This window comes from Erpetoichthys calabaricus, chromosome 9, assembly GCF_900747795.2.
Source record: "Erpetoichthys calabaricus chromosome 9, fErpCal1.3, whole genome shotgun sequence".
In the NCBI taxonomy this organism is placed as follows: domain Eukaryota; kingdom Metazoa; phylum Chordata; class Cladistia; order Polypteriformes; family Polypteridae; genus Erpetoichthys; species Erpetoichthys calabaricus.
The window spans coordinates 163815063-163841700 of NC_041402.2; the positions used below are offsets into that span (position 1 = coordinate 163815063).

At 36.7% G+C, this 26638-nt stretch overlaps 1 protein-coding gene across 1 annotated transcript in view; it reads right to left on the reverse strand.

The window, feature by feature from the left end:
- Nucleotides 1-3868: 3868 nt before the first annotated feature.
- The window catches only part of dcps (decapping enzyme, scavenger), an 83854-nt gene continuing 61084 nt past the window's right edge, over nucleotides 3869-26638 (reverse strand). Inside the window, exons 5-6 of the mRNA XM_051932139.1 lie at nucleotides 16870-16980; nucleotides 3869-5232 (exon numbers count right to left, since the gene is read on the reverse strand). Of these exons, the coding sequence (XP_051788099.1) occupies nucleotides 4966-5232; nucleotides 16870-16980 (378 nt within the window). The 3' untranslated portion in view covers nucleotides 3869-4965. The remainder of the gene's footprint in view (nucleotides 5233-16869; nucleotides 16981-26638) is intronic.

The window sequence follows — 26638 nt, forward strand, 5'->3', positions numbered from 1 at the left end:
AGTCAAGCTTAGCTAACAAACTTAACTTAGCTAACAAACTCCTGCATATGTGCAAGTATGCATGTCACTTTTTTTATCAGTCTCACGACAAAAAAATGACTTTTTATTACAAACTAGCCATCCCCTGCGGTTCCGCATGCGTATTAGCGAAAAAGGATAGTGAGGAGGGTCCTGCCCAGCTCCCCACTCCTGACATCTTGCTTTCCCCTCCACTCGGCCCGCAGCCTCTGTCTCGGATTAGCACGAATATATCGCTCCTGCAAGCGAACGAATGATTCTATTTTTAGAACTAAGGGCAAGCATTAATGCAATTTAAAATCAATATACAGTCATATGAAAAAGTTTGGGAACCCCTCTCAGCCTGCATAATAATGTACTCAACTTTCAACAAAAAGATAACAGTGGCATGTCTTTCATTTCCTAGGAACATCTGAGTACTGGGGTGTTTTCCAAACAAAGATTTTTAGTGAAGCAGTATTTAGTTGTAGGGAATTAAATCAAATGTGAAAAACTGGCTGTGCAAAAATGTGGGTCCCCTTGTAATTTTGCTGATTTGAATGCATGTCACTGCTCAATACTGATTATTTGCAACACCAAATTGGTTGGATTAGCTCATTAAGCCTTGAACTTCATAGACAGGTGTGTCCAATCATGAGATATAAAAGGTATTTAAGGTGGTCAATTGCAAGTTGTGCTTCCCTTTGACTCTCCTCTGAAGAGTGACAGCATGGGATCCTCAAAGCAACTCTCAAAAGATCTGAAAACAAAGATCGTTGAGTCTCATGGTTTAGGGGAAGGCTACAAAAATCTATCTCAGAGGTCTAAACTGTCAGTTTCAACTGTAAGGAATGTAATCAGGAAATGGAAGGCCACAGGCACAGTTGCTGTTAAACCCAGGTCTGGCAGACAAAGAAAAGTACAGGAGTGGGATTGTGAGAATGGTTACAGACAACCCACAGATCACCTCCAAAGACCTGCAAGAACATCTTGCTGCAGATGGTGTATCTGTACATCGTTCTACAATTCAGTGCAATTTGCCCAAAGAACATCTGTATGGCAAGGTGATGAGAAAGAAGCCCTTTCTGCACTCATGCCACAAACAGAGTCCCTTGCTGTATGCAAATGCTCATTTAGAAATGCCAGATTCATTTTGGAACAAAGTGCTTTGGACTGATGAGACAGAAATTGAGTTATTTGGTCGTAACAAAAAGCGCTTTGCATGGCGGAAGATGAACACCGCATTTACTAAAAAACACCTGCTACCTACAGTCAAATTTGGTGGAGGTTCCATCATGCTGTGGGGCTGTGTGGCTAGTTCAGGGACTGGGGCCCTTGTTAAAGTCGAGGGTCAGATTAATTCAATGCAATATCAACAAATTCTTCAGGATAATGTTCAAGCATCAGTCACAAAGTTGAAGTTACACAGGGGTTGGATATTCCAACAAGACAATGACCTAAAACACAGTTTGAAATCTACAAAGGCATTCATGCAGAGGGAGAAGTACAATGTTCTGGAATGGCCGTCAGAGTCCCCTGATTTGAATATCATTGAAAATCCATGGGATGATTTGAAGCAGGCTGTCCATGTTCGGCAGTCATCAAATTTAACTGAACTAGAGAGATTTTGTATGGAAGAATGGTCAAAAATACCTCCATCCAGAATCCAGACACTCATCAAAGGCTATAGGAGGTGTCTAGAGGCTGTTATATTAGCAAAAGGAGGCTCAACTAAGTATTGATGTCATGTCTCTGTTCGGGTGCCCAAATTTATTCACCTGTCTAATTTTGCTATGATGCATATTGCATATTTTCTGTTAATCCAATAAACTTAATGTCACTGCTGAAATACTACTGTTTCCATAAGGCATGTCATATATTAAAAGGAAGTTGCTACTTTGAAAGCTTAGCTAATGATAAACAAAAATCCAAAGAATTAAGAGGGCTTCCCAAACTTTTTCATATGACTTGTATGGCTTATGGAAAATAAGGCTTAGACTAGACTTGGTTTTGTGCGAAAAAACGTTTATTAGTCAAAATCAATTCAACAGTGTGGACAATGAAAATAACATTTTTCTTAATACAAAAACAGCTTTTTTACTCAAATTTCTTCAAAGTAATTAAAAACCAACTGCTTCAATTTCAAAGAATAAACTCAAGATGCAATATTCCACAGTTTCTCTGTTTTTTTTTTCAGGACCTACCAGGCACAACATTATTCAAGATAATGAACAATCATTACCAATTGTTCAGGTAGAAAAGGAAATATCAATTTTCACATTCATTTAACCCAATTCAGGGTCACGCGACCTGCACTTTCACACGTTGCTTCCAAGTAAAATCAACTAGAAATTTGAATACAAAATATATCATAAAATGCAGTAAGGACCATGTGGTCAGCTGGAGAGGGATAAAATATTTTTCAGCATTAAGGTCATAAGCCATTGTTACTCAGTCAAACACATCTGAAAGATGTTTGTTTTCGGATCCATGTATTCTAAATCAGGGAGTGTTTGTTTTGCATTTCTTTTAGATAGGACTTTACTTAATATAATTACTGGGTGACATCTTTCCTATTTACTATGAATGCTGCCTTTCTACAAATTAACATTTTAAGTAATACTTTAGCAAAAACCAGGTACATAACATTTTTTCGTATGTAAGAATTTTTTTCCATGGACTTTTTTCACATCTTTTGCTGTTGTCCAGAATTAGTTACGGTCAGGTGACATTAAGTTTGAATAGTTAAGATGTACTTTTTTTTTTACAAAAACATAAGATTAAAATTTTTTCTCAGTCACCACTACAAAACTACATGAGGTAACCAACATTTAAAAATATTTTTTTTGGATGGAGTATTCTTTTAACCAGTCAACAGTAAGGTATATAACGAAAAAAAAAGAGAAGGAAATCTGTGAAGCCGTTGCTTCATCTACACCAGCAGGGGTGAAGACTCTGTATGTTACTGCTGCAGTACAGAACAGTATAAATTACAGTTATTACATATCATTTTACTTTTTTGATGCTATATATATATATATATATATATATATATATATATATATATATATATATATATATATATATATATAGAACTGTAATGTATTTTCTAGTATGTGTTAAATTATCGACTGTTTGTTATTAGTAAGGCTCGTGGTCAACAGTACAGTATTAGTAGTCCTGTGCCCCTAAATCCCACGAATCACAAGGGATAAATGTATATATATATATATATATATATACTTTTAATATTGTATATAATGCTCTGATGACATCATTTATTGTATACTGTGTTGTTTAATTCTACTTATGTTGTGATGTGTATGGATGTAACACCAACTATGTTTGGCTGGCACCTTTATGTATGAAGATTTGCAAAATGGGTATTCATTACAATCATTTACATAATTACATGCATATATACTGTTTTCCCTTTATATTTCAGCACAAACAGGTTTAGTGACTTGTTCAAGGTTGTTAAGGAAATTGGAAACTGAAAATGACACAGAAGACTACTGAAGGTCCAGGGCCTTTGCCACTAAACCATAATACCAGCCTAATTTGCATATCTTTGTGATCATTATCATTGTCTTCAGCTTATGGGTTTATCCACATTAGCTAGTTGCTCCCCAAATCTTTCTCCTCCACTCTCTTTGGTCCTTTAGGGTTAAACTTTTTCTTTTCTTAACATCTAACGTCACCACTAACCACGCCTTTGTTGGCCTCCCTCTGAGCCTCATTCCCTCCATCTTGCTGCAATTGGTCTTCACCAATCACCTTTCTGTGTTTCGCTCCACATGCCTGAACAACCTTAGTCTGTTTCTCTAAAGCACAACATCTATGACCTACACACCAAGTCTTTCTCTCTCACTGTTACACTCCTTAGTATAAACAGATCTCTGCAATTTTCTGATTTTTGTTCATGCTCTGCCTTATCAGCCACTTAGAACATCAAACAGTAAGATAGCCAGGATTCAGATCAGGTTTCCTGGACCTGAAACACAAACCACTGTGTCATTCATTTTTGTGTAATCACTAATATGTGCAGTATAGCTTTATTTTTTAAAGTAGCCCTGGTTAAGATGACTGCTAAATAAAGGATAACTGTCATGATAAAAAGCAACAGCACAAATATTTATCCAAAGCTTTATTATAAAGAGAAAAAACAAATAAATCACAGTAGTCTATTAGTGGTGGTGGTGATTTGTGTTAAAATATTAGCAGTGCAATAAAATAGAACCGCCATAGTTAAAGTAGAACTCCACAAACAACAATCATCATTTTAAAATGGCTTGACCGTATGAGTATTATGGCTCCAACAAGTCTTTCGTTTTCCCCAACAATAGACACCCACATTTTAAGGATGGTGGGGAAATAAATTAACAACTTGGGGATTTTTCTTCTTTAACAGCTTTAGTGATTTCAGTCAAAGGTCAATTCCTACAAGACTAGACCAAACTGACTCAATGTAACCTACAGAGGCACCATTCTAAGCTGTTCAGACTGTCAAGAAGCAGCAGCAGCCAGGCTTCCATTTGTACCCATAATCCAGTCTTCCTGAATACTACCTGAACAGATACCAGTCAAGCAAATCAAGTCTATGATGGACAGTTCATTTTTTGGATTTTATTACAAGTTACTGTTCATGTACCTTTATTAATGTAGACATAATGAGTGTTGCATTTCTATAACTGAAAAAATATACAGCCTAAAAAAATATACATAATTAAAGGTTCAGTACACATTAACTCTGCTAAAATAAAATTAATTTGGGAGTTCCTTTAATCTATAGTTTGTACCAAAGACCACTTGAGGTATCCAGCTCAGTGGTTCGCATTGTCCATTTGTGTTTGTTTACACACAATTTATGCTTTAAAGATGTTTTTTCTTTGTGTTAAGTAATACAGAAAATTATTTTAAACACGTCCTTAATGGAAATTCAAAAATTGTTTAAAAGCAAAAACATCTCTACAGACGACCAGCATCTCGAAATTTCTGGAGCAAAGCATCATCAGCTCTCAGAGTAAAGGTCAGGGTTCGAGACTGGTAGTACTGTGCATCTGCCTGCAAGTTCTGGATAACATCAGACAGAAGGTGCGCCCGTTCCACTCCACAGCCAGGAGCATCATAGCCCAAGGCAGTGAAGTGAACATGAAGGTGATAATATGATGGCTGATAATGAAGATAAACCCGGAGTTGGTTTGCTGGAATGCCGTAACGCTTCTGAATTTCATCCTAAAAAAAAAAAAAAAAAAAAAAAAAAAGATTTTACAGTGTCTACATAAAAAACATAAAGTGATCCAAAATGTTCCCTATGCTCAAATAGCCATTATATCAGTAACAGATTTGTATCAATGCTGTGATGTTTTGTTAACTATTATTTGTCACCAATTATGCAGTTCTCAAGGCAGTTTTCTATTATATTGGTGCTCAAGGTAGAAAGGGTGGGTCCCAGAAACCAAATAAACAGCTCACAATTATCCAGAATTGACTGTGCTCAAGGTAGAAAGGGTGGGTCCCAGAAACCAAATAAACAGCTCACAATTATCCAGAATTGACTGGAGAGAGAAACTAACACTAATACTATTCGGGTTATCAGATTTTGCTTTACCCAGAAGTGTAAAAGCTTTCAAAACAAAAATACTCTTTTATGCTGGGCAAAATCAGTCCAGCTTGTACACTGGATGTAGTCTAGGTTTGAGGATTGCCAACACATGTCAAAGCACACCAGGTCCTAAAGCACTTGTTCTGGTAAACTTAGTAACAAGTGCTGCCCAAATATGTGGTCAAATATAAGAAAAACTCTTCAAAGAAAAAAAGAGCACATAAAAGATACCTTAAGAAATCACCTGATCTAAGAAAAATGTTCTTTAAGCAGTACAAAGCCAGAGGGAATCCACAACTGTGCAGATGATTGTGCAGCTATTCTGACCAATGATTTGTCTTAGTTTATAACTATAAGACAGTGCCGCACTGAAATCATTGGTAAAAGCTTTTAGGTATTTTCTTTATGTGTGTGCATGAACGAACATTTTAACATTTGGACACCCAGAGAGGGATGGGTGGTTGCAAACACACAGACTAGAAAATTAGCATGATGCGAACAGGCCATTCATCCCAACAAGCTTGTTCATGCTATTCATCATATTCTAGAACATTCAAAATAACATCAAGCTGAGATTTAAAGGTCTCTAAAGTCATATTCCACACCACTCTACTTGCTATTTATTCTAGGTATCTATGGCTATTTGTGTGAAAAACTTTCTAACATTTGTGTGAAATCTGCCCTTAACTTTCCAATCACATTCTTGTTTAAGCAATTATTTTAAAGTAACAGCTGGAATTCACTGCACTAATTCCTTTCATAATTTTATACACTTTGATCTTGGCATTGCTTAATCTCTTCTTAATCTCCGTTTCATATCCATCAATGTTGTAATCCATTTATTCACTGAAGGATCGTGGTGAGCCAGTGCTTACCCCGAAGCACTGGGAAAATCCATCCCAAACAGGGTGCCAAATCAATTACAAGGCACATTCGCACAGGCCAAATTTAGATTAATATTAATTTGCATGTCTTTGAAGTAACACAACATTTACAAATTAGCTTTATACCATTCAGGACCAGAGAGGGTAGATCCTATTCCAGCAGTATTGCTCACAAGGCAGGAACGAGCCAGGATAGGGCTCAAACCAAAACTCACAGTAGGTCACTTTAAAGTTGCTAGTCAATTTAAAACAAACTGTATGCCTTAAGAATGAGGAATGAAAAATTCACTATGGACACTGGAGAAAAGTCAAACTCCACAAAGGCAGTGTCTGGGCCAGGATCTGAACCCAGGGCTCTGGAGTGGTAAGGAAACAGTATTATTAACACTAGAATCCGTGAAGCCTCTGAAAAAACTCGTAATCCCTGGTCACCTTAAATTACTTTGCACTTCTCCATTAGCGTCTATTGTTTTGCAAATGTGTCGATCAGCACAAGCAGCCTGCTAACCCATCAACCCCAACCTCCCACCCTGCAGCTCAACCCCGACAAAAAGTTCTCTCAGCTCAAGTCTTTATCTGGGTGTGATGTGCCTGGAGTTGTATAGGGTAAATAATAAATCGTTATTTGGAACACCTGCATTTCGTGCATGTTCCGTGTCTACAACGATTTATGTAAATGTAGGATGACAGGAAATGCGAGGCAAGAAATGTTGAACACATAGCTAAAACAGAAACTTTTTTCATGTTATAGTACTAATGACAAAATTTTGAACTGAAGTGTATAATGTGTGAAGGCTGCTTGCTGCTCGACATATTTGCAAAACAAAAGACGCTAATGGAGAGGTGCGAAGGAATTTAAGGTGGAGTTTTTTCATAGGCTTCAGGGATTCTAATTTTAAACATTGCTTGACCATGCACTACCACTTATAAGAGTGCAAGGCAAAAACTTACATTACAGAAGATTTTTTTTGGTGGTGGGGGGGTTTCAAACAACAAAATTTTACTCTAATCATTTCTTATTAGAATATAAACTGACATAATGGTAACTTTATTTTAATTTCCATTTCTGTGCAGCAATTTCTCTTTATTAACATTTAGCTTCTAGTCTGTTTACACATTTCCTTGTTTTGTTTATAACAGCTTATCTATGCCTAGCATATGGAAAGCATTGCTAATTACATTTAAATTCCTTGATAATGCCAGATGTTTACACTGCAGGGATGCATTTCAGTTTAGTTTCTCCGTCCATGTGTGAAATTGCAAAGCCAGCTGAAATTTCAAGTGTAACCTTATTGAAGGAAGAGTCAGCAAATTTGCTTTGTGTGCTAAACATAACATCTGAAGGGAAACCCTAATTCAAACAATGCAGGAAAGACAATATTTTGGGCTCTCTACTGAGAAAAATGTTAGCAAAGTTTCAAATAATTTTAATTATAAAGCATCATCCATCCATCGACTTTATAGCTCACAAAGTTTAGGTGGTGGGGAGCCAGTGAATATCCCAATAATACCAGGTTCAAGGCCAGTCCATCACAGGATACACTCACTCTTACACACAAGCACACAAACTAGGCCAATTTACAGTTGCCAATCAGCCTAACACGCATATCTTTGGAATGTAGGATAAAAACTGGAGCACCAGGAAGAAACCTCACACTGACACTCTTGGACTTTAAAGAATTTTTGAACATGACACGAACAGTGACCAGGTGGAAGGTCTGAAACCAGCACCCTGGTCTTGTGAAACATCAGTTAAACTGTGCCACCTAAGCATCATTAATTAAATGCTGTTTATGAAGTTATGTTGACATCTCAAATAAAACCGAGAATCATTCTTAATCAAAGTTAGAAAATGTTAGCAAAAAGTTCCAGTGATCTCCAGGGTTATTTTAACAAATCAAACTGTATCTCTTCAACTTGAATGAAACTGCTCAAGATTAAATTGCAAAGCAATCACAATTCAAACATTTTCTTTTTATCCTATTTCCTCATTCACCCTGACTAAGGAAGTAGGATAATGTACATGTATGTACCAGTGAATGATGACATAAAATTTGAACACTAGTTGAAGGAGAAATTAAAGGACTTTGCAGAATCATTTAGGATGAGATATATGAGTGCTGCTTAAACTTGGTTAGTGCAGATTTAAAACAAATCCTACTTTTAAATTGACTTAAATTTCAAATAAATATTCTGTTCTTTTCATAGTTTCAACCATTATTTTGTTAATCTACAAATTTGCAACGGGGTTCATAGTTTTATATCAAATTAATTAGTAAGACTATGTTTTTGCTTGGTACAATTTTACTGTTTTTTTTTTTCTTTTGAAAGGCTCTGATTATTTACAAAGTGACACTAATGAATGATCACCATCAAAACTGGAAATGATGTTTAAGTAGTTGCTCCTTTTTGAGTTCTTGTAGAATGTACAATTGTGCAATAATTTGTTACATTTTGATGCAATCCTTTCTTATTAGAGTATAAACATGGTTTTTATAGTAACCTTTTCATTTCCTTTTCCGTGCAGCAATTTGTCTTTTGAATATGGTCAAAACATCAGACTCAGTCCCATTTCCACTTTTTGTGATTAAAAGTAATTGCTTTAATAACCAAGACATTTAGAAAGAATTAGGATAGCACACTCTTATCGATAAAGAAGTGGTTGTGGGATGACTTCCTATAAAAAGTAAGCAAATTCTGTTAAAACACAGATAAATGCAGGAATTATTTAGAAAGAAAATTTGCATTCACTTCTTTTTTAATCATCTCTAAGGTGGATAGACATGATGTTCTATTAGGGCCAGTAACTATAGTTTATGCTGAATACAAAATACATATAAATCTATGAAAAAATACCATGCTCATTTACAAAGTAAAACACCTATCACAAGAAAAAATAGTCATGTGGCAAAATATAATCTATCATTTGATATTTTGTTTTGTTTTAATTATGAATTCCCCCCAAATCAACTGTTCTTGTAAATAGTAGTATACAGACCATACAGTATGTTATATTACAGGTGTTAATTAATGTTACACTTCACAACCTGCATGCACCACTTTTCTTGGCTCAGACGCCAGAAGCACGGTGGATGCAGTAAGGGGTAGGTGGCGTTTTCAGCTCTCCCCAAGCTTTTTCTAGTTTTTATTTCTCATGTAAATTATTTGGAAATTTTCAAGTGTATATTAGTCATGTGTATCTTTTCCAAGCACTTACATGCAGTTTTTGTATGTTTACTTTTGGAAATAAGAAAAACTTTTTTAGTGTGGTGAACAGCACGTTAATGTAATTCGGCATTGTGTACAGTATGACCATGTATATATTTTGGGTTTTAATTTTTATTTTAAAACTTATTTATTTTGGATTAATAGTCATGTTTATAATTTGTAAATTATTTATTATTTAATAGACACAGAGGAGAAGCTATTGTGTGACGTCCCCTTCTTTTTTCTTTTTGTTTCTGGAAAAGTATGCTACTCTATTTTTTGTTAAGAATATATAAGATTATAAAGTTGGAATACTTTTTATTGTGTAAGTCTAAGTATATTGTAAATAGTTTTCTCTGGAAAATCTTAAAAATATATTGTACATAGTTTTATATGTAATAAGTTAATCTTGTTATTAAAGAAAAGCCAACACTCGAGTATCACAAAGAACAGTCCTGTAGCCTTTTCAGTTCACCCTGTACACCTCACACTATAAATGTAACCCCAAGTCATTTCACTTGCAAAGTTCCTAAGATGACTCTGAACCAACAGTGTGTACTGACAAGGAGAATGAGACAGACTATAGGAGTCAGGAGGAGAACTTTATTTCTTGATGCAAAGAGAATTGTGTAGCACTGCCACATGAATATACTGTACTGTGTAAAAAAAAACATTTTCTCATGACCAATTCAAGTACCAAGATTGTAGCCATTTTAGTGGAGAAAATGTAAGAACAGAAAAGTTGACCTCTATCAAAGCTAGCAAGAAGAGAATTAATGTCTATTCAGGCCATTTCTGAAGAACAAAATTAGTGCGGTAGCCACCTGCATGTCTTCACGAACAACATTATACCCTGACTAGCTGATTGTCTGAGGAGAGAAAGAGATCAAACTGTTTTTAATCCCACATTTTTTGGGATAGTACCATTTTCCCACTGTACTTTTTCCACTTGTGTACTGCTCATTTTGCTGGCATTCCACAATCTCCTCAGTACCATTCAGAGAACACTCAGATTAAACTCTGACATTAGTGTCATGTGTCTTACATAGATTAAGTGAGTGTGGTATATGTGTACGTTTAGTAGTACGCTAAAAAGAGAATATTGTATAAAAGTGTAAAACAGGCATGTGAAAGTTTGCAAGTTTAATTGGGGAAGGCACTGTTTAAGTACACAATTACTTAATATATTTTTGTCTTTTGTTCTTTAATTATTGGTTTAAATTTTGTTAATTTTGTCTCCACTTAAAATGGATCCCAGTTCCAACTTATAACAATAAACTTGGTTTTAGATCCAGCTGAGTGTGTAGCATCCCTAGTCAGAAGGTCATTGGAATTGTTACAATTATCTTCAGCTCAATCAGCAAAACTCTGCTTATTGACTTTCCCCACATCAAAGTGCACTATGCTCGGTCACGATTCAGGGAGTAAATATGCAGATGGTACACTGCAAAAGTATCCACATTAAAGACAAGCTGGATGGGTCTAGTAATATAGGCAACATTGACATGATACATAAGAGATGGCAGAGCCAAGTCTTTTTTCTTAGAAAACAGTGTTCCTTTAATATCTCTTACATATTCTACAATTCTGTAATTATGAGTGAGATTTTCTAAGATGTGGTGTTCTGCGCCAGTAACATCACTTCATGAGAGGCTCACTTCTTCTTCTTCTCCTTCTTCTTCTTCTTTCGGCTGCTCCTGTTAGGGGTTGCCACAGCGGATCATCTTCTTCCATATCTTTCTGTCCTCTGCATCTTGCTCTGTTACACCCATCACCTGCATGTCCTCTCTCACCACATCCATAAACCTTCGCTTAGGCCTTCCTCTTTTTCTCTTCCCTGGCAGCTCTATCCTTAGCATCCTTCTCCCAATATACCCAGCATCTCTCCTCTGTACATGTCCAAACCAACTCAATCTCACCTCTCTGACTTTATCTCCCAACCGTCCAACTTGAGCTGACCCTCTAATGTACTCATTTCTAATCCTATCCATTCTCGTCACACCCAGTGCAAATCTTAGCATCTTTAACTCTGCCACCTCCAGCTCTGTCTCTTGCTTTCTAGTCAGTGCCACCGACTCCAACCCATATAACATAGCTGGTCTCATTACCATCCTGTAGACCTTCCCCTTCACTCTTGCTGATACCGTTCAGTAACAAATTATTCCTGACACTCTTCTTCACCCATTCCACCCTGCCTGCACTCTCTTTTTCACCTCTCTTCCACAATCCGCATTACTCTGTACTGTTGATCCCAAGTATTTAAACTCATCCACCTTCACCAACTCTACTCCCTGCATCCTCACCATTCCTCTGACCACCCTCTCATTTACACACATGTATTCTGTCTTGTTCCTACAGCCCTTCATTCCTCTCCTCTCTAGAGCATATCTCCACCTCTCCAGGGTCTCCTCAACCTGCTCTCTATCATCACTACACAATGTCATCAGCAAACATCATAGTCCACGTGGACTCCTGTCTAATCTCGTCTGTCAGCCTGTCCATCACCATTCTGAATCAACAAATTAAGGCAGGCTCAGTTATGGGACACACTGTAAACCCATTGGAGATAGTAGGGGAAGAGAATGTAGAAAAAAAAAAATACTGTTGTTCTTTATTAACTGCACATTCTCTCTCTGACACACCACTTATTAAGTACTGTTAGCCAACAAATTATTCAACAGAAGCGTGTCAGTAAAACACTACAGGGGCTCCTTTATAGCTACAGCAATACAAATATATAATGCTTCACTGTGACTGCTCTCTTATGATTAGCCAATTCAGAAGTTTCTTCTTCCTTGTAATTTGTGTGTTTCTGAGGGGGTTGCTATTGTTTGTTAAAATATTCATTTCTTAAGCTTCTGTAAAAATCTATATTTCCCCTAGAGACAAATGAAGTACCACATACCTACCTACTGTATTTGTGGTAGGTAACAAACATATTATAAAACAGTATTATGATGCTTGAAATGTTTTGCATTTCTTTCTCCAATTTACCAGAGAACAGCGTATATGGTAGAAACTTCAAGCCATGACATGGCAAGGCATGCAACAATAATGCCTATTCATATTCGTAAAATTAATCCCCTCTTCTTCAGTTTTAGGCAAGATTTTTCTATATCCATATACTGGTGCTTTTTACAGTTTGTTAAATAAGACTCATAAAATGTAATTTGTGTTGATATTTGGATTATTACAGAACTAGGGGGCTCCGCCCCCTGCTCGCTTCGCTTGCCAACCCCTGGCGTTGGGGCATGACAAAGAGTGAGATGTATGAATTAGATATAGAATAGTGTGCAGGTTTGGATGATGCCTATATAAATAAAAAATAGAGTGTTTGGCATAGAGTAATGTTTTATTGGAATATTTCTTTGTATACAACATTAGTAGTAAAGATGGTGTCTTGTTTTTGAATGAGTCTGCCTTGGCATGGATCATTTATAAATTTAACTTTAACGTCAGATGATCGTCGAGCACGTGAGAAGGCAACATAAAGTTGTCCATGTCCAAAAACGGGCTCAGAGAGGTAGATGCCAACCTTGTCCATGGTTTGTCCTTGTGATTTGTTGATGGTCATGGCAAATGCAGGTTTAATGGGGAACTGTCGGCGTTTCAATGTAAAAGGTAATTCTAGGTCAGAACTCGTAAGGTCAATTCTAGGAATGAGAACAGTATTGTTAGCATGTGAATCTGAAAGAACTGTTGCTTGAATAACATTGTGTGTCATGGTGTTGACGACTAACCGTGTGCCATTGCATAAACCCTGTTTAGTGTTAAGGTTTTCTTAATAGCATGATTATTGTTCCGTTTTTAAGGGTAAGGTTGTGTTGTGGTCATCCGTCCGGGTTAATAGTGTTCAAATATTCTATGGGGAAATTCAGATGTTCATTGTCGTCATCAGAGTCAACTTTGTCAGAGTTTAGAAAGAGCCGTGTCTCTCCAGGAAGTAATGAAATGACCTGGTTATTAATGTGATTAACATTAATATTTTTTGGACATAATATAGTACGTTGTGTTAACCACATATGCGAAAGCAGTATGGGCCATTGCCTTTTGGTGGCCTGATATGTACTCCTGTAGATGCAAAAGCAAATGAACTATTGTAGGATCTAATGCAGTTCATAAAGTTTTTACTTTCAGGCACATCGTTAGTTAGAAGCTTCTGTAGATATTCAGGATATGAATGTAAAGGAGGCAGTCTAATCTGCCCCTTTTGACAACAACGTGTAAATTCATTATTTGTATTGCCAGTTGTTTCTTCTGTGAAGTTAAGTGAATGACAATGATTGCAAATGACATTCATTAATCCCAATGAAATTTGCTCAATAGTGGACTCATTATTGTAGGCGTTGTCAGCCAACTGGCGTAAGCGTTTAGCAGGTGTCTGGCGTTGATGTCCGCGACGGGCATGTTTTTCTTGTGGCGTTTGAGTGCCGCGTTGTTGCATGTCCATTATTTGTGACGCGCTATTTTTGATTTTTAATTGATTCGCCCCCGCTTTGCGAAAAGTCCATTTCAGTCTACGTCGTGCATTGTTTGTATCAGGCCTTGTCCGTTTTTGTATGTCGGTCAGTTGAGCTTTCTGCTTTTGGAGTCTTGCTTGCTTTTTTTCTGGCAGGTCATATGCGCGTTGTACACGTCTGCGTTCATTTATTCTGTCTCTTCGCTCCCTTTTTTGTATGTCTGAGACGTGAGCTCTTTCTTTTGAAATCGTGCTTGTTTCGATGCAGCACTTTGAGACGCGCGCTGTATGCGTCTACGTTCATTGTGTCTGTCCATTTGGGCATGTCTCTGTAACGGGGTTACTTGAGCTTTGCTTTTTTTGATCCGAGACATTTTTTCTCCCGGAGTTTCCGAAGCGCGTTGTATGCTCCGCCGTGTATTTTGTTGTTTCATTCGTGTTCGTGTGTTTTGTCCCGTTATCCGATCCGAATCGTTTTGTACCCGTGACCGTGTATTCATGACTTGTTTGTTCCTCAGCGTGCGAAATATGGATAAGTAATAAGGAGGATCGCACTCACTGTTAATATGGAGCCTTTTCTGCAGTTGAACGGTTAATAGTGCTTTATTGTAAGGAGATCCACCTATGCTGCCTAGTGTGAAGGTGTTGAGATGACGTATGTTCAATATGGACGTTTCCTTTAGATATGTGGCTTTGGGTGTCACTTCTTATTGATGGGGGGGGGGGGGGGTGAGGATTGTTGTTGCGCGAGCGTCTTCTTTCTTTTTGTGTTCCAGGGGCTTGTTGAATCCCCCTCTTTGTGTGTGTCCCGTCCGTTGCTTGTAGGGTGTGTTGGGTGGTTTTTTGTTCTTTTTTTTTTGTGTTCCAGGGGCTTGTTAAATCCCCCTCTTGGTGTGTGTCCCGTCCGGTGCCTGTGTGTGGGGGGGGGGGGTTGTTGGGGAGCATTGCTGTTGTGCGCAAGCGTCTTCTTCTTTTTTTTGTGTGCTAGTTTCGTGTGCAATGGGTTCCGTGCGGCGCCTGCGTTTGACTACTTTTTTCTGTGCCTTTTCCTTTTTTCTGTGCTCGCGTCGCCTCATTTCTTTGACTCCTTTTTTCTGTGGTCTTGTCCGCCTCTCGCGGCCCCGCATTTCTTAGTGCGCCTGCGCAGTACGTCTTTTTGCAGGTACGGCCCATGGCCGGATGTCCCTGCGTCCATCCGGTTTAGCATTCTCGGTTAGTAATATGGATTATTTAGATGCAGTTTTAAAGTGAATAAAACTGTACAAGTAAGAATGTACTGTAAAGCTCAGAAATAAAAAGTAGCATTATTTTTGATTGTGTGTATTTAAACAGGAGTTTAACAGGCAATGTTTGAAGAAGCAAGCACTTGACAGTGACTCACAGGATGACAATATGTTTTTCCAGGAAGAGGATATTGGATCACATACAAATAAAGAATATTGGACAATACGCAAATGTAAAAGCAAACAATATGATAGTGTAATAATTACTAAATTGGGTAAGATATAAGATCACATAAACTTACCAGTGTGCATATATTTGTAATAAGATATGAAATTGGTACTTGGGACCTTGTAAGTCAATGTATTATTGTATTTTATGTGTTAGGATATAGCAGGTTGGATGATGACTTCATCTAGATTTAGAAGATAAAGACTGCAATAAATAAAAAGTGAAACAAACTCTCTGAAGTGAAACATACTGTAGGGACTTTGAATTGATCTGTTTAAGTCATATGTTGTTTTTTTTTTCTGGTTTTAACTTCTGTTGTTTGATATGCCTGGCTTCTCTGCAAGTAAAAATAAGTTTAGATTGAAGAAGAGTTTGTTGTTAACTCTCTGAAACTGTCTTGTTTACTGACACTAGCAATCACCAGTGGGTTGGAGGTTCTGTAGGATGAGGGACTGTGATACTAATCCAGCTTCTGTAGGAATGTAACCCAAGTCCTAAAAGGTTCAGTAATATAACATTCAGGTTAAAACCTTTCAGAGGTAGCAAATTGGGAGCAGACAATAACAGTTTGTAATTCCAGCAGAAGCAGGCTCCTGGCCTTTGTTATTTAGTGCAATTCTTTTAGGGTAGCCAATACCTGACAGCAATGGTTGGACCCTTGCAGTGGAGGAAAACAGAGAGTAAGATTGGTCCTAGCAGCATGCAATCTGCCCTTGATAAGGTATTTATATGTTCAGTCTGTGCAGAGATGGAAAGCTGGATTGGTACCAGCTGCGTACAGCCCACTATTGCTAAGTTACTCAAAGGTTCAGTGTTAAATCATTTTAAGGGTGGAAAACTCAGAACAAGATTGTTCTTAGGAGTATGCAACCTAGCCTTTTTTAAGGTAAATATTGCAGAGTGTACATGTAAACCAAGGTTAGTAAGCTTTATTATTTTTGCATTTCTATGATTAATATGTCCATCGATAAAAAAGAACCTTAGGAGGCTCAAGTGCCTTTCATGGACACTACCATGATAAAACAATGCATTATATTAAAATCTGTGCTGCATAATTATTTTTAACAGGTGAAACAGAAAAACAAATGGAAAGAACCTTGCTTGATTACTCATTTCAGCCATTTCACTAATCTACCATTCTCTTACATAATGAGTAACCACCTCTTGTAAGTTGAATTGTATTATTTGAAACTAAATATATTAAATATTTAATGCACTTGAGGACTATCTGCCAAGGCCATCTGGGTCACATCAACTATAATCACCTGTCCACGTTGCTGGATATTCAGTAGCAGGGGGAGGTGGTCAGCTGTCAGATCTCTAAGGCTCTTGATCCCACGCTGATGGCAGATTGCAATCAAGTATAAGTCATCCACCTTGTGATGTAGAGGAGAAAAAAAAGTAACTAAAAATGACCAATGAGGGGAACAAAACAAAACAAAAAAAACACACACACGTGGCACTGCCAATGTACAGCCTCTACCTCAAGTTACTCCTTAGCAATACTTCAAAGTAATACTGATACACTTGAATCAGCATGAAAATACAGTATTTTTAAAACATTTGAAAAACAAAAAGTCTAAGAGGTTAAAACTATGTCTTTAGCAGAAGTGATTGAAATTTATGTCTACAATGTATCCCATCTTTACCAAAGAAAAAAAGGAAGGGTTTCTGACTGAAAAAAGAAGTATTACTTTAGTACCATTTAAAAATGATGTATAAAGAGAACTACTTGTCCTTTTTAGGAAGGATTTTTAAAAAATCCGAGTCTGCTAAAAGAGGAACAACAGTTAAAATATATGAAACTGGGCAATGTAGTAACTAACAGGTAATAAGGAAGCCAGTGTGTCAACTTCCTATCATCTGGTTGATCAGGATCACAAAATAAATACAGGCAGACTAAACTCTTACTTACATACAAAGCAGCTGCATTAAAAAAGAACAAAAAAAAAAAAGGCTCAGAAGTGATCACTGAATAGTTTCTGAGCAGCCCATCTGTTATAAAAATTTAAAGGGTGGATATGGAAAATCCAGCCAACATTCTGACAGATGACAGCTTAAAAAATATATGCGCAACAAATCAACGCCCTCTTCTCACTAGCCAGTACATTTTAAACTTAATTCCAAACTCAAAACAGTACCAAAAAAACAAATCAACCAAATATTGGACAGAAACAAAAGATGTATAATCAAGCTTTATTTTATACCTTTATTTTACCAGTAACAGGTATCACAGGGGGACTTAAGTTTAAAATACTTGAATAAAAATCAAATGACAGTTTATTTACAAATGAGAAAACTTTATTAACAAATAAAAAATAGAATTGTTCAGAGACAGAAAAAGTGCAGAAATCTGAAAGCAGACAAGAACCCTATGTGCCCAAGCACCATATTTGTCTAATACAGATTTAGCTGCTGTTACCTTCACCTTTAGTTTAAGGTAACTGATCAGCTGACAGGGTCAAGCATTAAACTGAGAAATCAAAAACTATTTCTTCTTAATTATGATAGGAATTTCAAAAGGGAAAATGTCTGATTAGACAAATCACAATAACCCACCTCTCATTTGCATGTTGAAATGCAAAAAAAAAAAACTATAGTACATGTTATGTTTAATTCAATTTAGTGTTTAGAATTCATAACAAAAAACAAAGATTGATTTATCAATCTATTTAACTTATTTCTTTTTACCTACCATTCAAGACACATTATGTGGTAGTGTTTCAAGGCCACACTATAGAATAGATAGTCATCCTCTTTCCATTCTAAAGCGGAACTACAAACAGTATACAGTTTTTTGGCACACAAGAAAACAAAAATATGTTCTCCAGGACTTCTTCAATTCAAATTGCTATTCTGTCCTCCTTCCATTTTATTTTATTTAGAATAGGGTTGAGCTTCATGTTCCTGCTTCATTTTTGTGTGTGTGTGTGCGCAACTGCTGGCTGGCCAAACTCAATTTACTGCTCACCTATTAGTTCATATCTTAGATATTGGGGTATGTACAGCAAACAAAAGCACACTGCAATTTGTTATAGGTTTCTATCAAAATGTTCTCATGTGGCTTTTATGCATACTAGAGAATCCATTCCCAGGCTCCCGGACGAAACTGCTGCAATTCCCGGGAAAACAGGAACGGCCAAGCTCGCATATATAGTGTGTAAAAGTGTAAAAATAGATCAAGAAATAACAGAATTATATTTGAAAATAGTTAAGTGGCACTGTTTTTTGGCCCATGGTGTAGTGTGTTGCCGATTAATTCAGTCAACAACAGACCAGCAACAGTCAATCTCCTGGCTGACTGAGCACAGTGGACTGGGAGGAGTCTGCACTCTGCAGCGCAAGAATGCCGGGACGGGGCAGAGTTCATTGACGTTTGTGCTGTTGACAGCTTTGAACAGCAACTTGAAATTGCAATGCGTCAGTCTATTGCATCCGTATTATCTGTGCTAAGAAACTTGCCATCACAGAATGATGACAAGAAACTGGATGCATCAGTAAAAGCTGAAACGGCGGTGTTTCAGAGTAACGGCAAGCGCGGGCATTGTTTAGAACAAGTGTATCGGTATCTGGTGACTGTGCCGCCTACTTCAGTGGAGGTAGAGCGTGCTTTCTCAGCGGCTGGCATACTCTGCAGAAGGTGCGCTCTCGCCTGGATGACTGTACGTTCGACACGTTGTGCTTTCTACGCTCTTATTACCGCAACTAACTAGATACATGTACTGTACTTATATGACAGCATGAACTGCTTGTAGTTAAGGTTAGTCTTTTATTGGTGTCAACATATTGCAGCAGTTTTATTAAAAATAAGTGTCGCTCTTTCTAAAACCATTTCACATTTGAGATGCCCGTGCACTGTGACATGCGGGATTCCCGAATTCCCAGGAATGGATTCCCTAATGCATACTACAAAAAACTTTGATACGGCAGCTGGTGTGGGGGAAAAGGAGGCTTTCTGCCATTCAGACAGCAGCACAACATACATTCAAGTGTCAAAATGATCATGAAGTCTATTATACTGTAAACAAAATTCTTATATGAAATTCAAATGAAAAAATATGACTTAAGATCAGGAAGATCTTTTGTGTATACTACATATATAGCCATAGACTCCACAGATAATTGACATACCAATATGGGGAAAGGCTGACAACAGTTGATGAACAGCTATGAAAAATCAATTGTAACTGCTAGAGTTGAATTTTTGATTTACATCTTTGGGCAAGGTACATTGCGACAGATTAAAATAAGACACTGCCATACCTCTAAAAAGCTGTGCCTTTATTTTTTTAACCTTGTATTCTAAATTGGTTAAATAGATTTGAACTTCTGAGAAATGACCACTGTATATTTTTGCACTTGGGATGCAACTTTAAAATCTGCACTGTATTGGTCTCTTTTTGAGAACTTAAAACAGTAAATACTCCCTTTCTCTTTTTTATTTTAGAAATTAAAGTAGCACATTCTACTTTTTTTTTCATGCTGCAAGTATTTAAATAAATGCTAACAAGAGACATTAAACCAGGCCTTGCTTGAAGAGTGTGGTGTAGAAAAAATAACTCCACATATTTTACAAATTTTGAGAGTAGGAAAATGCATCACACTTGGAATGTGATGTCCAGGAATACAAAGTACAGCTCCATAATTGGTCATTAGACAGACCACAATATGCCTGACACAGATCCATGGCTCCCTCTCCCTTCTGACCTTTTGAGGCTATAGCACCAAGAAGCAATACTCATCCAGTGCATGGATAAATGCAGTGTGGGTGTCTTTCACTGTAAATTATGTCAGTTGGATGCTTGGGAGTGTGTGATCAGGGGTCGCCTAAAGTCAATATTCTTAGATTTATGTAAACATGCGAGTTTTAAAAGTTGATTCATTGTGTTTTCCTCATTATTTACTCCCCCACACAAAACAAAGCACAACCTTTTTAGAACAACTTTGGTTTTGAATCTTTGATAATGTACATATTCAACTGTAATAGCAAACCTTTGTCCATTTAATATTTGAGAGTCTCAGGAAGCAGAAGTGCATCTCATACAACTGAAACTTGGCAACTGTGACACTGTTAATATTCTAGAAGTCTGCTGCATTGACATTTGTGTATATTTTGTATTACTCTTACTATCTCCTTTAAGGAGCATCCATGCAAAGTTTTGCAAGACCAATAGAATAGGAATGGGAAATTGTTTGGATGGAGCTGTGAAAACAAAATAATTCCAAAAGTTCATAAATGTACAGATAAGATGTCTTATACAAATATACTCTGTATTTGTTGTTTCTGTTCAATTCCATTTTCTCTCCTCCTGTCACAAGTGCTCAGCATCAGAGCACCAGAAATGTGGGCTAATCTGCTGGCTTCATGTGATACATTTCAATAGCCAAAACAGCTGTCCCAACTCACCACACCCACCCCTACAAAAGCTACAATTCAAAGGAGAACAAGGAATTGGGAGAAGGATGTAAATACAAAACCTTATTCCTTTAAGAATCTGCCAAAGAGGTACACAAGAACTCTTCCTGAAAAAGTTACATAAGGTCATACATATGCACACACACATTTTTACATATTTAAAGATCCAAAGAAGTCTCCCCCCACCACCCAATCTTCAAGGATAGGTCCTCTATTCACCTATGTACAAGAAATATGGCAGTTTGGTCCCCTGCCCAGCCTGGCGCAAACTATCTCCTATTTTTTTTTATTACTACTTGGCCCTGTGCATGGGAGGTGAACTAGCAAAGGTATTTGCAGTCTGTGTAATATATTTGATAAATCAGGCCTTCAGACATTCCAGTCTCTAAAATCTTCCCTTTTCGTTGCATCCTTTTCCTTTTCCTTTTACTTAAAATTTAAATCTGTTTTTAAAGCTTGTGAAATTCCAAGCTCTTGTGCCTTCCCTTCCCATTCCACTTATAATTTCTCACTCACCTTGTCTCCTTGCCGGAAACCGGTATCAACCTTATACATAATGCTCCGAAAGCCGTCTCATTGTTCATTAGCAATTAAGTCATTTTGACAATGAGACATTTCCTCTATTCCATCTACTTCATGGAATTTAGTTTTAAAAAATGTCTCCTTTATATCACAAAATCCAAGTTATCAACAAGACAATATTACATTTATTCACCAATTATATTCCAAGCAACATAAACAATATGCCCAGGGAATATACCCTGATCTCTGTCACCTGAACACACCAGGTGCGTTTATGCATATGTTTTGGGACTCCCCATCTATGTTCAGGTTTTGGTCTGGTGTGTGTGATTCCATTACACCTATTCTCCCTGTAGTAAGGATCAGTTGGACATCTGGCTTCTACATTAATCAATGGACAGTTATGATATACTTTATCTACTCTGTTTATGGATGTCCCATAGTCCTGGCCAAAGCCCTAATACTTACTTTTCTTAAGGGGTCAATATTTTGCTGTTAATTTGCTAGGTGGTTTCTACGGAACACCTTGCCTTTGTGTTGTTGAGCTAAGAAATGGGTCATCATTTTAACTCTTTATAAAATGGCTTATGTATTTCTTTACAATGCTGGCTCTTGTATTTCAACAAACAGTTGATTAAAAATTCCTTTTTTAAATAAATATTTCAGTCCCAGCCATTCTGACCACAAAAACAACACCCATGAAGGTGTGTTGAGTAAACAGATCAGTGTTTCATGTGTACTCTTAATACATTATTCATATATTTAAAGCCCCGGAAACCTAGTGTAACATATGAGGAATATTGGGTAACACATGCTTGCACAATACTTCCTGGTAATTTAACTATTCCTTCATCCTGTGCACCCTGAAGCATATTTCTTAAACACAGCCTTAGGCCTGCACTCCATTAAGAGTCACAGTAAAGCAGACACCAACAGGGAACTAGTGCTGTTAAAACTGCAAATGGTGATTGAATAAATGGTTTTAAGGCAATCTGGGAGATGATACTGCCATTCACAGCACACCAATTAAAATTGTCACTTCGCTCACATTTTAGACATAAATTTTAACTTGTAGTGTCCTATTTCACAGTTTTGGAAACCCTGAAGCTAGTGTTTAACAGGATTATCAATGTTTTTAAGGTCAACATCCAGGTCACACTCTGAATGTCAGTGACTATTTCCAGCTCCTCTTAAGAACATTACAACATTTTCTAACTAACTGAATCCAATTCAGAGTCATGTGGGCCACAGCTTATTCTGGAAGTATTCTGATTGCATGGTAAAAAAATTCAACTGTGGGCAAGGTGCCAGTCTATCACAGGGTCCACTCAAACACAGCCATACTCAAACTGGGTTTAGATTTGCATTTAGTTTGCCAAATTTTTCCAATTCTGAAAAGGTATAGAATGTCATCTGCATAAAACTAAAACAAAAAAAAAAAACATTTTAATCAAATCCTGGCCAGTTGCTTTCTTCTTTTCATTCATGGCCACATTTTTCCTTCAGCATCTCGTTAGGCTTCTTAAATTGCCCAGTTCAACAAATACATATGCATATTTCATAAAGACCCATTCATCCATAAAGGCATGTGAAAGGCACAATTTTAATCTTATTGAAAAAATTACCATAATGTTGAGTTAATTTACATAAGTTCTCAAAAAAGAATGTACCTCCTCTATGCCCATTTAAAGAATGCAGTGCAAAGAAGCAATAAATTGTACACTTAAACCCTTTCCAAAAATTCCTTATGTTATTGCAATTATTTACAAGGAGTTTGATTTCATGAGACTAACTATAGCAAAGTTCAGTATCCAATCTTAACAGAGACCAATAATAAAATAATGTACACACATAATAATTTAATTTGTTAGGCACTGCAAGACGTTTCTGTGAAATGCTGATATTATTGTTTTCTCTTTCCTTAATGACAACTAGCATTTACCTGCAATTCCTATTCATATAAAATATCTGCAATATTCTAATTCTTAAGCTCATTTTTAGTAGTAACAGAATTGTTGCTTAAGTTTTAATATCACTTATTTAAATAGAACATATATTAATGCTCAAATACTATTTACAATAAACTCAAACTTAAAATTAAAACATAAGTAGCTACACTTATTTTTCATTAATGTTATAATGATGATATTTTGGAATATAGAAACAAAACTGACTATAACTAAAGCAGCTTGTTACTATTATCTAACCTGACGGCAATGTTTAAAGTATCCTCTTTCCTTTTGTACCATATTTTATAATGTGTAAACAATTTCAGTGAGTATGTGCAGCCTTTCATACTGAACTTGTACTGCAAATAGAAAAAAACTGGAGAAACTAGTGTACAGTTACCATTTCACTTAATGTAGGTATATCCAGTTTGTAACCAATGTGCTGAACAATGGTTCTCTGATCCACTTAATATGCAAAAGTCTCAGGCACATGGTGGGGGAACAAATTCTGTAAAGGGAAGATTTTTTTAAAAATAATGAAAAAGGTTCTAAATATTTATTAAAAATACTATGAAACAACCATAGTAAACACTAAACAACTAATTTAAATCAATATTTGGTATAACCTCCCCTCTGCCTTTAAAGCTGCATCAGTTCACTTAGGTTCACCATCTTGCAGTTTTATAAGAAAACTGGCTGCAAGTTTGTTCCAAGCATCTTGGAGAACCTGGTAATGTGCTTCTGCAGACTATGACTATCTTGCCTGCTTCTGTCTCTCATTCCAGACAGCTTCAATAACACGGAGATCAAGACTCTGCCACCTGTTGCAGGATTCCTTGTTCTTCTTTTAGCTGAAGACAGTTCTTTATGATATTGGCAACTTTGTCTGTAGTAATCGTCCAGCTGGTATATAATGTGATCTATGAGAATCTGATTAGTATTTCTCCGGATTGACAGTCCCTTTAATTCTGACCAGGTCAGATTTGCATAAATGCAGCCCCAGATCTGCAGGGAACATCTGCCATGCTTAACTCTTTGATGCAGAAACTTATCCATATACAGTAGTGCTCTCAATCATGTTTAGATAGATAGATAGATAGATAGATAGATAGATAGATAGATAGATAGATAGATAGATAGATAGATAGATAGATAGATAGATAGATAGATAGATAGATAGATAGATAGATACTTTATTAATCCCAAGGGGAAATTCACTAAGTGCAAACCAAAAATTGTTTGAGCCAAAAATTTCAAATTGTGACTCATCAGTCCATGGTATTTTCTGCCATTGTTCAGTCTTTTGCGTTTTTGTGTGTAGGCAAGTCTTTTGGCCTCTGGTTTCATTTCAGAAAAATGAATTTACAGTAGCAACTCTCCTACAAAGACCAACACAAGACAAGATGTCTCCAGTCTATGGAGAAGTACGCTTGGGTTCCAGTGGTTTGTGTGTGTTCACAGCCGACTGCTGTGGTGGACTCCTTACAATTTTGAAGGCACATCAAGCTAATGTATCTCTTGTCTGCTGCTCTCAGTTTCTGGTCTTCAGCCTTGCCATTTTTCTTGTACTACTTCAGAAGAGCTTGGACAGTACATTTTGAAACTCCTGTCTGTGGTGACATTTCTGCTTGGGAAAGGCTTTGCTGATGCAAGATTTCCACCTTGTGTCTTGTTGTAATGCTTGCTCTTGCCATGGTATAAGGACTGATGACTGGAAGGCTATACTATTACATCTTACATGCCATCACCTTTTACTTTGGTTGACTTTCTCCCACATTTTATTCCTTCTACATCTGTTTGTTTCAGTTAAACAGTTTCAATTAACTCATTATATCCCTGATCATTAGCTCTTGTTTGTCATATTTTGGCTAGAGTCCTAGAAAGTCATCAAGTTTTATTGTAAAGGCGATCAGTTATCTAATGTTACTAACTTTAACAGAATTTTTAAAAATCTCTAAATGTTCATTTTTTTTTTGGAAAATCAAGATTTGAAAATCTGAAATTTGCTCTTTCTGAAAGAACACCTATGACAAATTTAAAAAAAAAAATCTTAAGATGTCCAAGGACTTTTACACAGAACTATAAAAATATGTGCAGGTTCAATTTTAATGCTTTCCCAACAGCAAGTAGCAACAAAACAAGAACAGCCCATGGAACAGCACAAGGCTTCCTGTCACATTTTATTCAGTGACCTATCAGAGCTCGTTTCAGATTTCTAGACTTTCCATAATAGAATTATATTCCTTTTCATAGTTTGGACCTTCATCAACCTGTACAGCTTACTGTTTTTAATGATGAAAAAGGGGAGAGCAAGTGAGCATGTTTAAAACAATAAAAAAACACCCTATTACTATAAACAACTATCAATATATTAACCTAGAAAAATGTTTATGGTATATACCAAAAACATGATCAGTTTTATTTTTAATTTTAACCTACACCTAGTAGAACTATGAAAAATGTTCATGCTGCTAATTTTTCTCTTAAATAGCCAGACAAAATTAGGCAAAGACAGATATAATAAGCAGGACAGAAGTGTAGTTCACACATCACAAAGACTTACGGGGAACGTGTGTTAAGACAGGTAATCAGTAAATACTATTTTCACATTATGGTTTGTTTGAACCTATGTGTTTAGGGCAGTTGGGGAAGTGGTTATTAAATCATCACAGTCAAGCCAGTTTCTGATGGACTAGGTCAAAGAGAATATTTAATTATCACTTTACCAATCCACTAATTATCAAGTTAGCCCAAATAAATGACATATTTGATGCTCGTCTGCATGTCTTATTTATGCTGATACAAATATCAATTTTCATAGCTTGTTCACATCATGACACTTGTATTTACGCACAGTGCTGAACACCAACTCCTAAAGTTCATTTTATTATTTGCACAGCAATAACAACATGAACAGCAAGTTGGCCCACAAGTATTACCTGGAGAATGAAAACAGAATTTTAGAATTCAGTGATTTTCTTATCCAAGTCTTTGTACATTTCCAACTGGAAACACCAATGTGCACGTTGTCTTATACTGCAAATGATCCACTAGTCACAGGAAACATCAGCATGAACATGTTGGTTTACACTGTAAATGACCCCTCGAATCATGGGGAGAGAGCTGGGATCCCAATGTGTTTGCTAA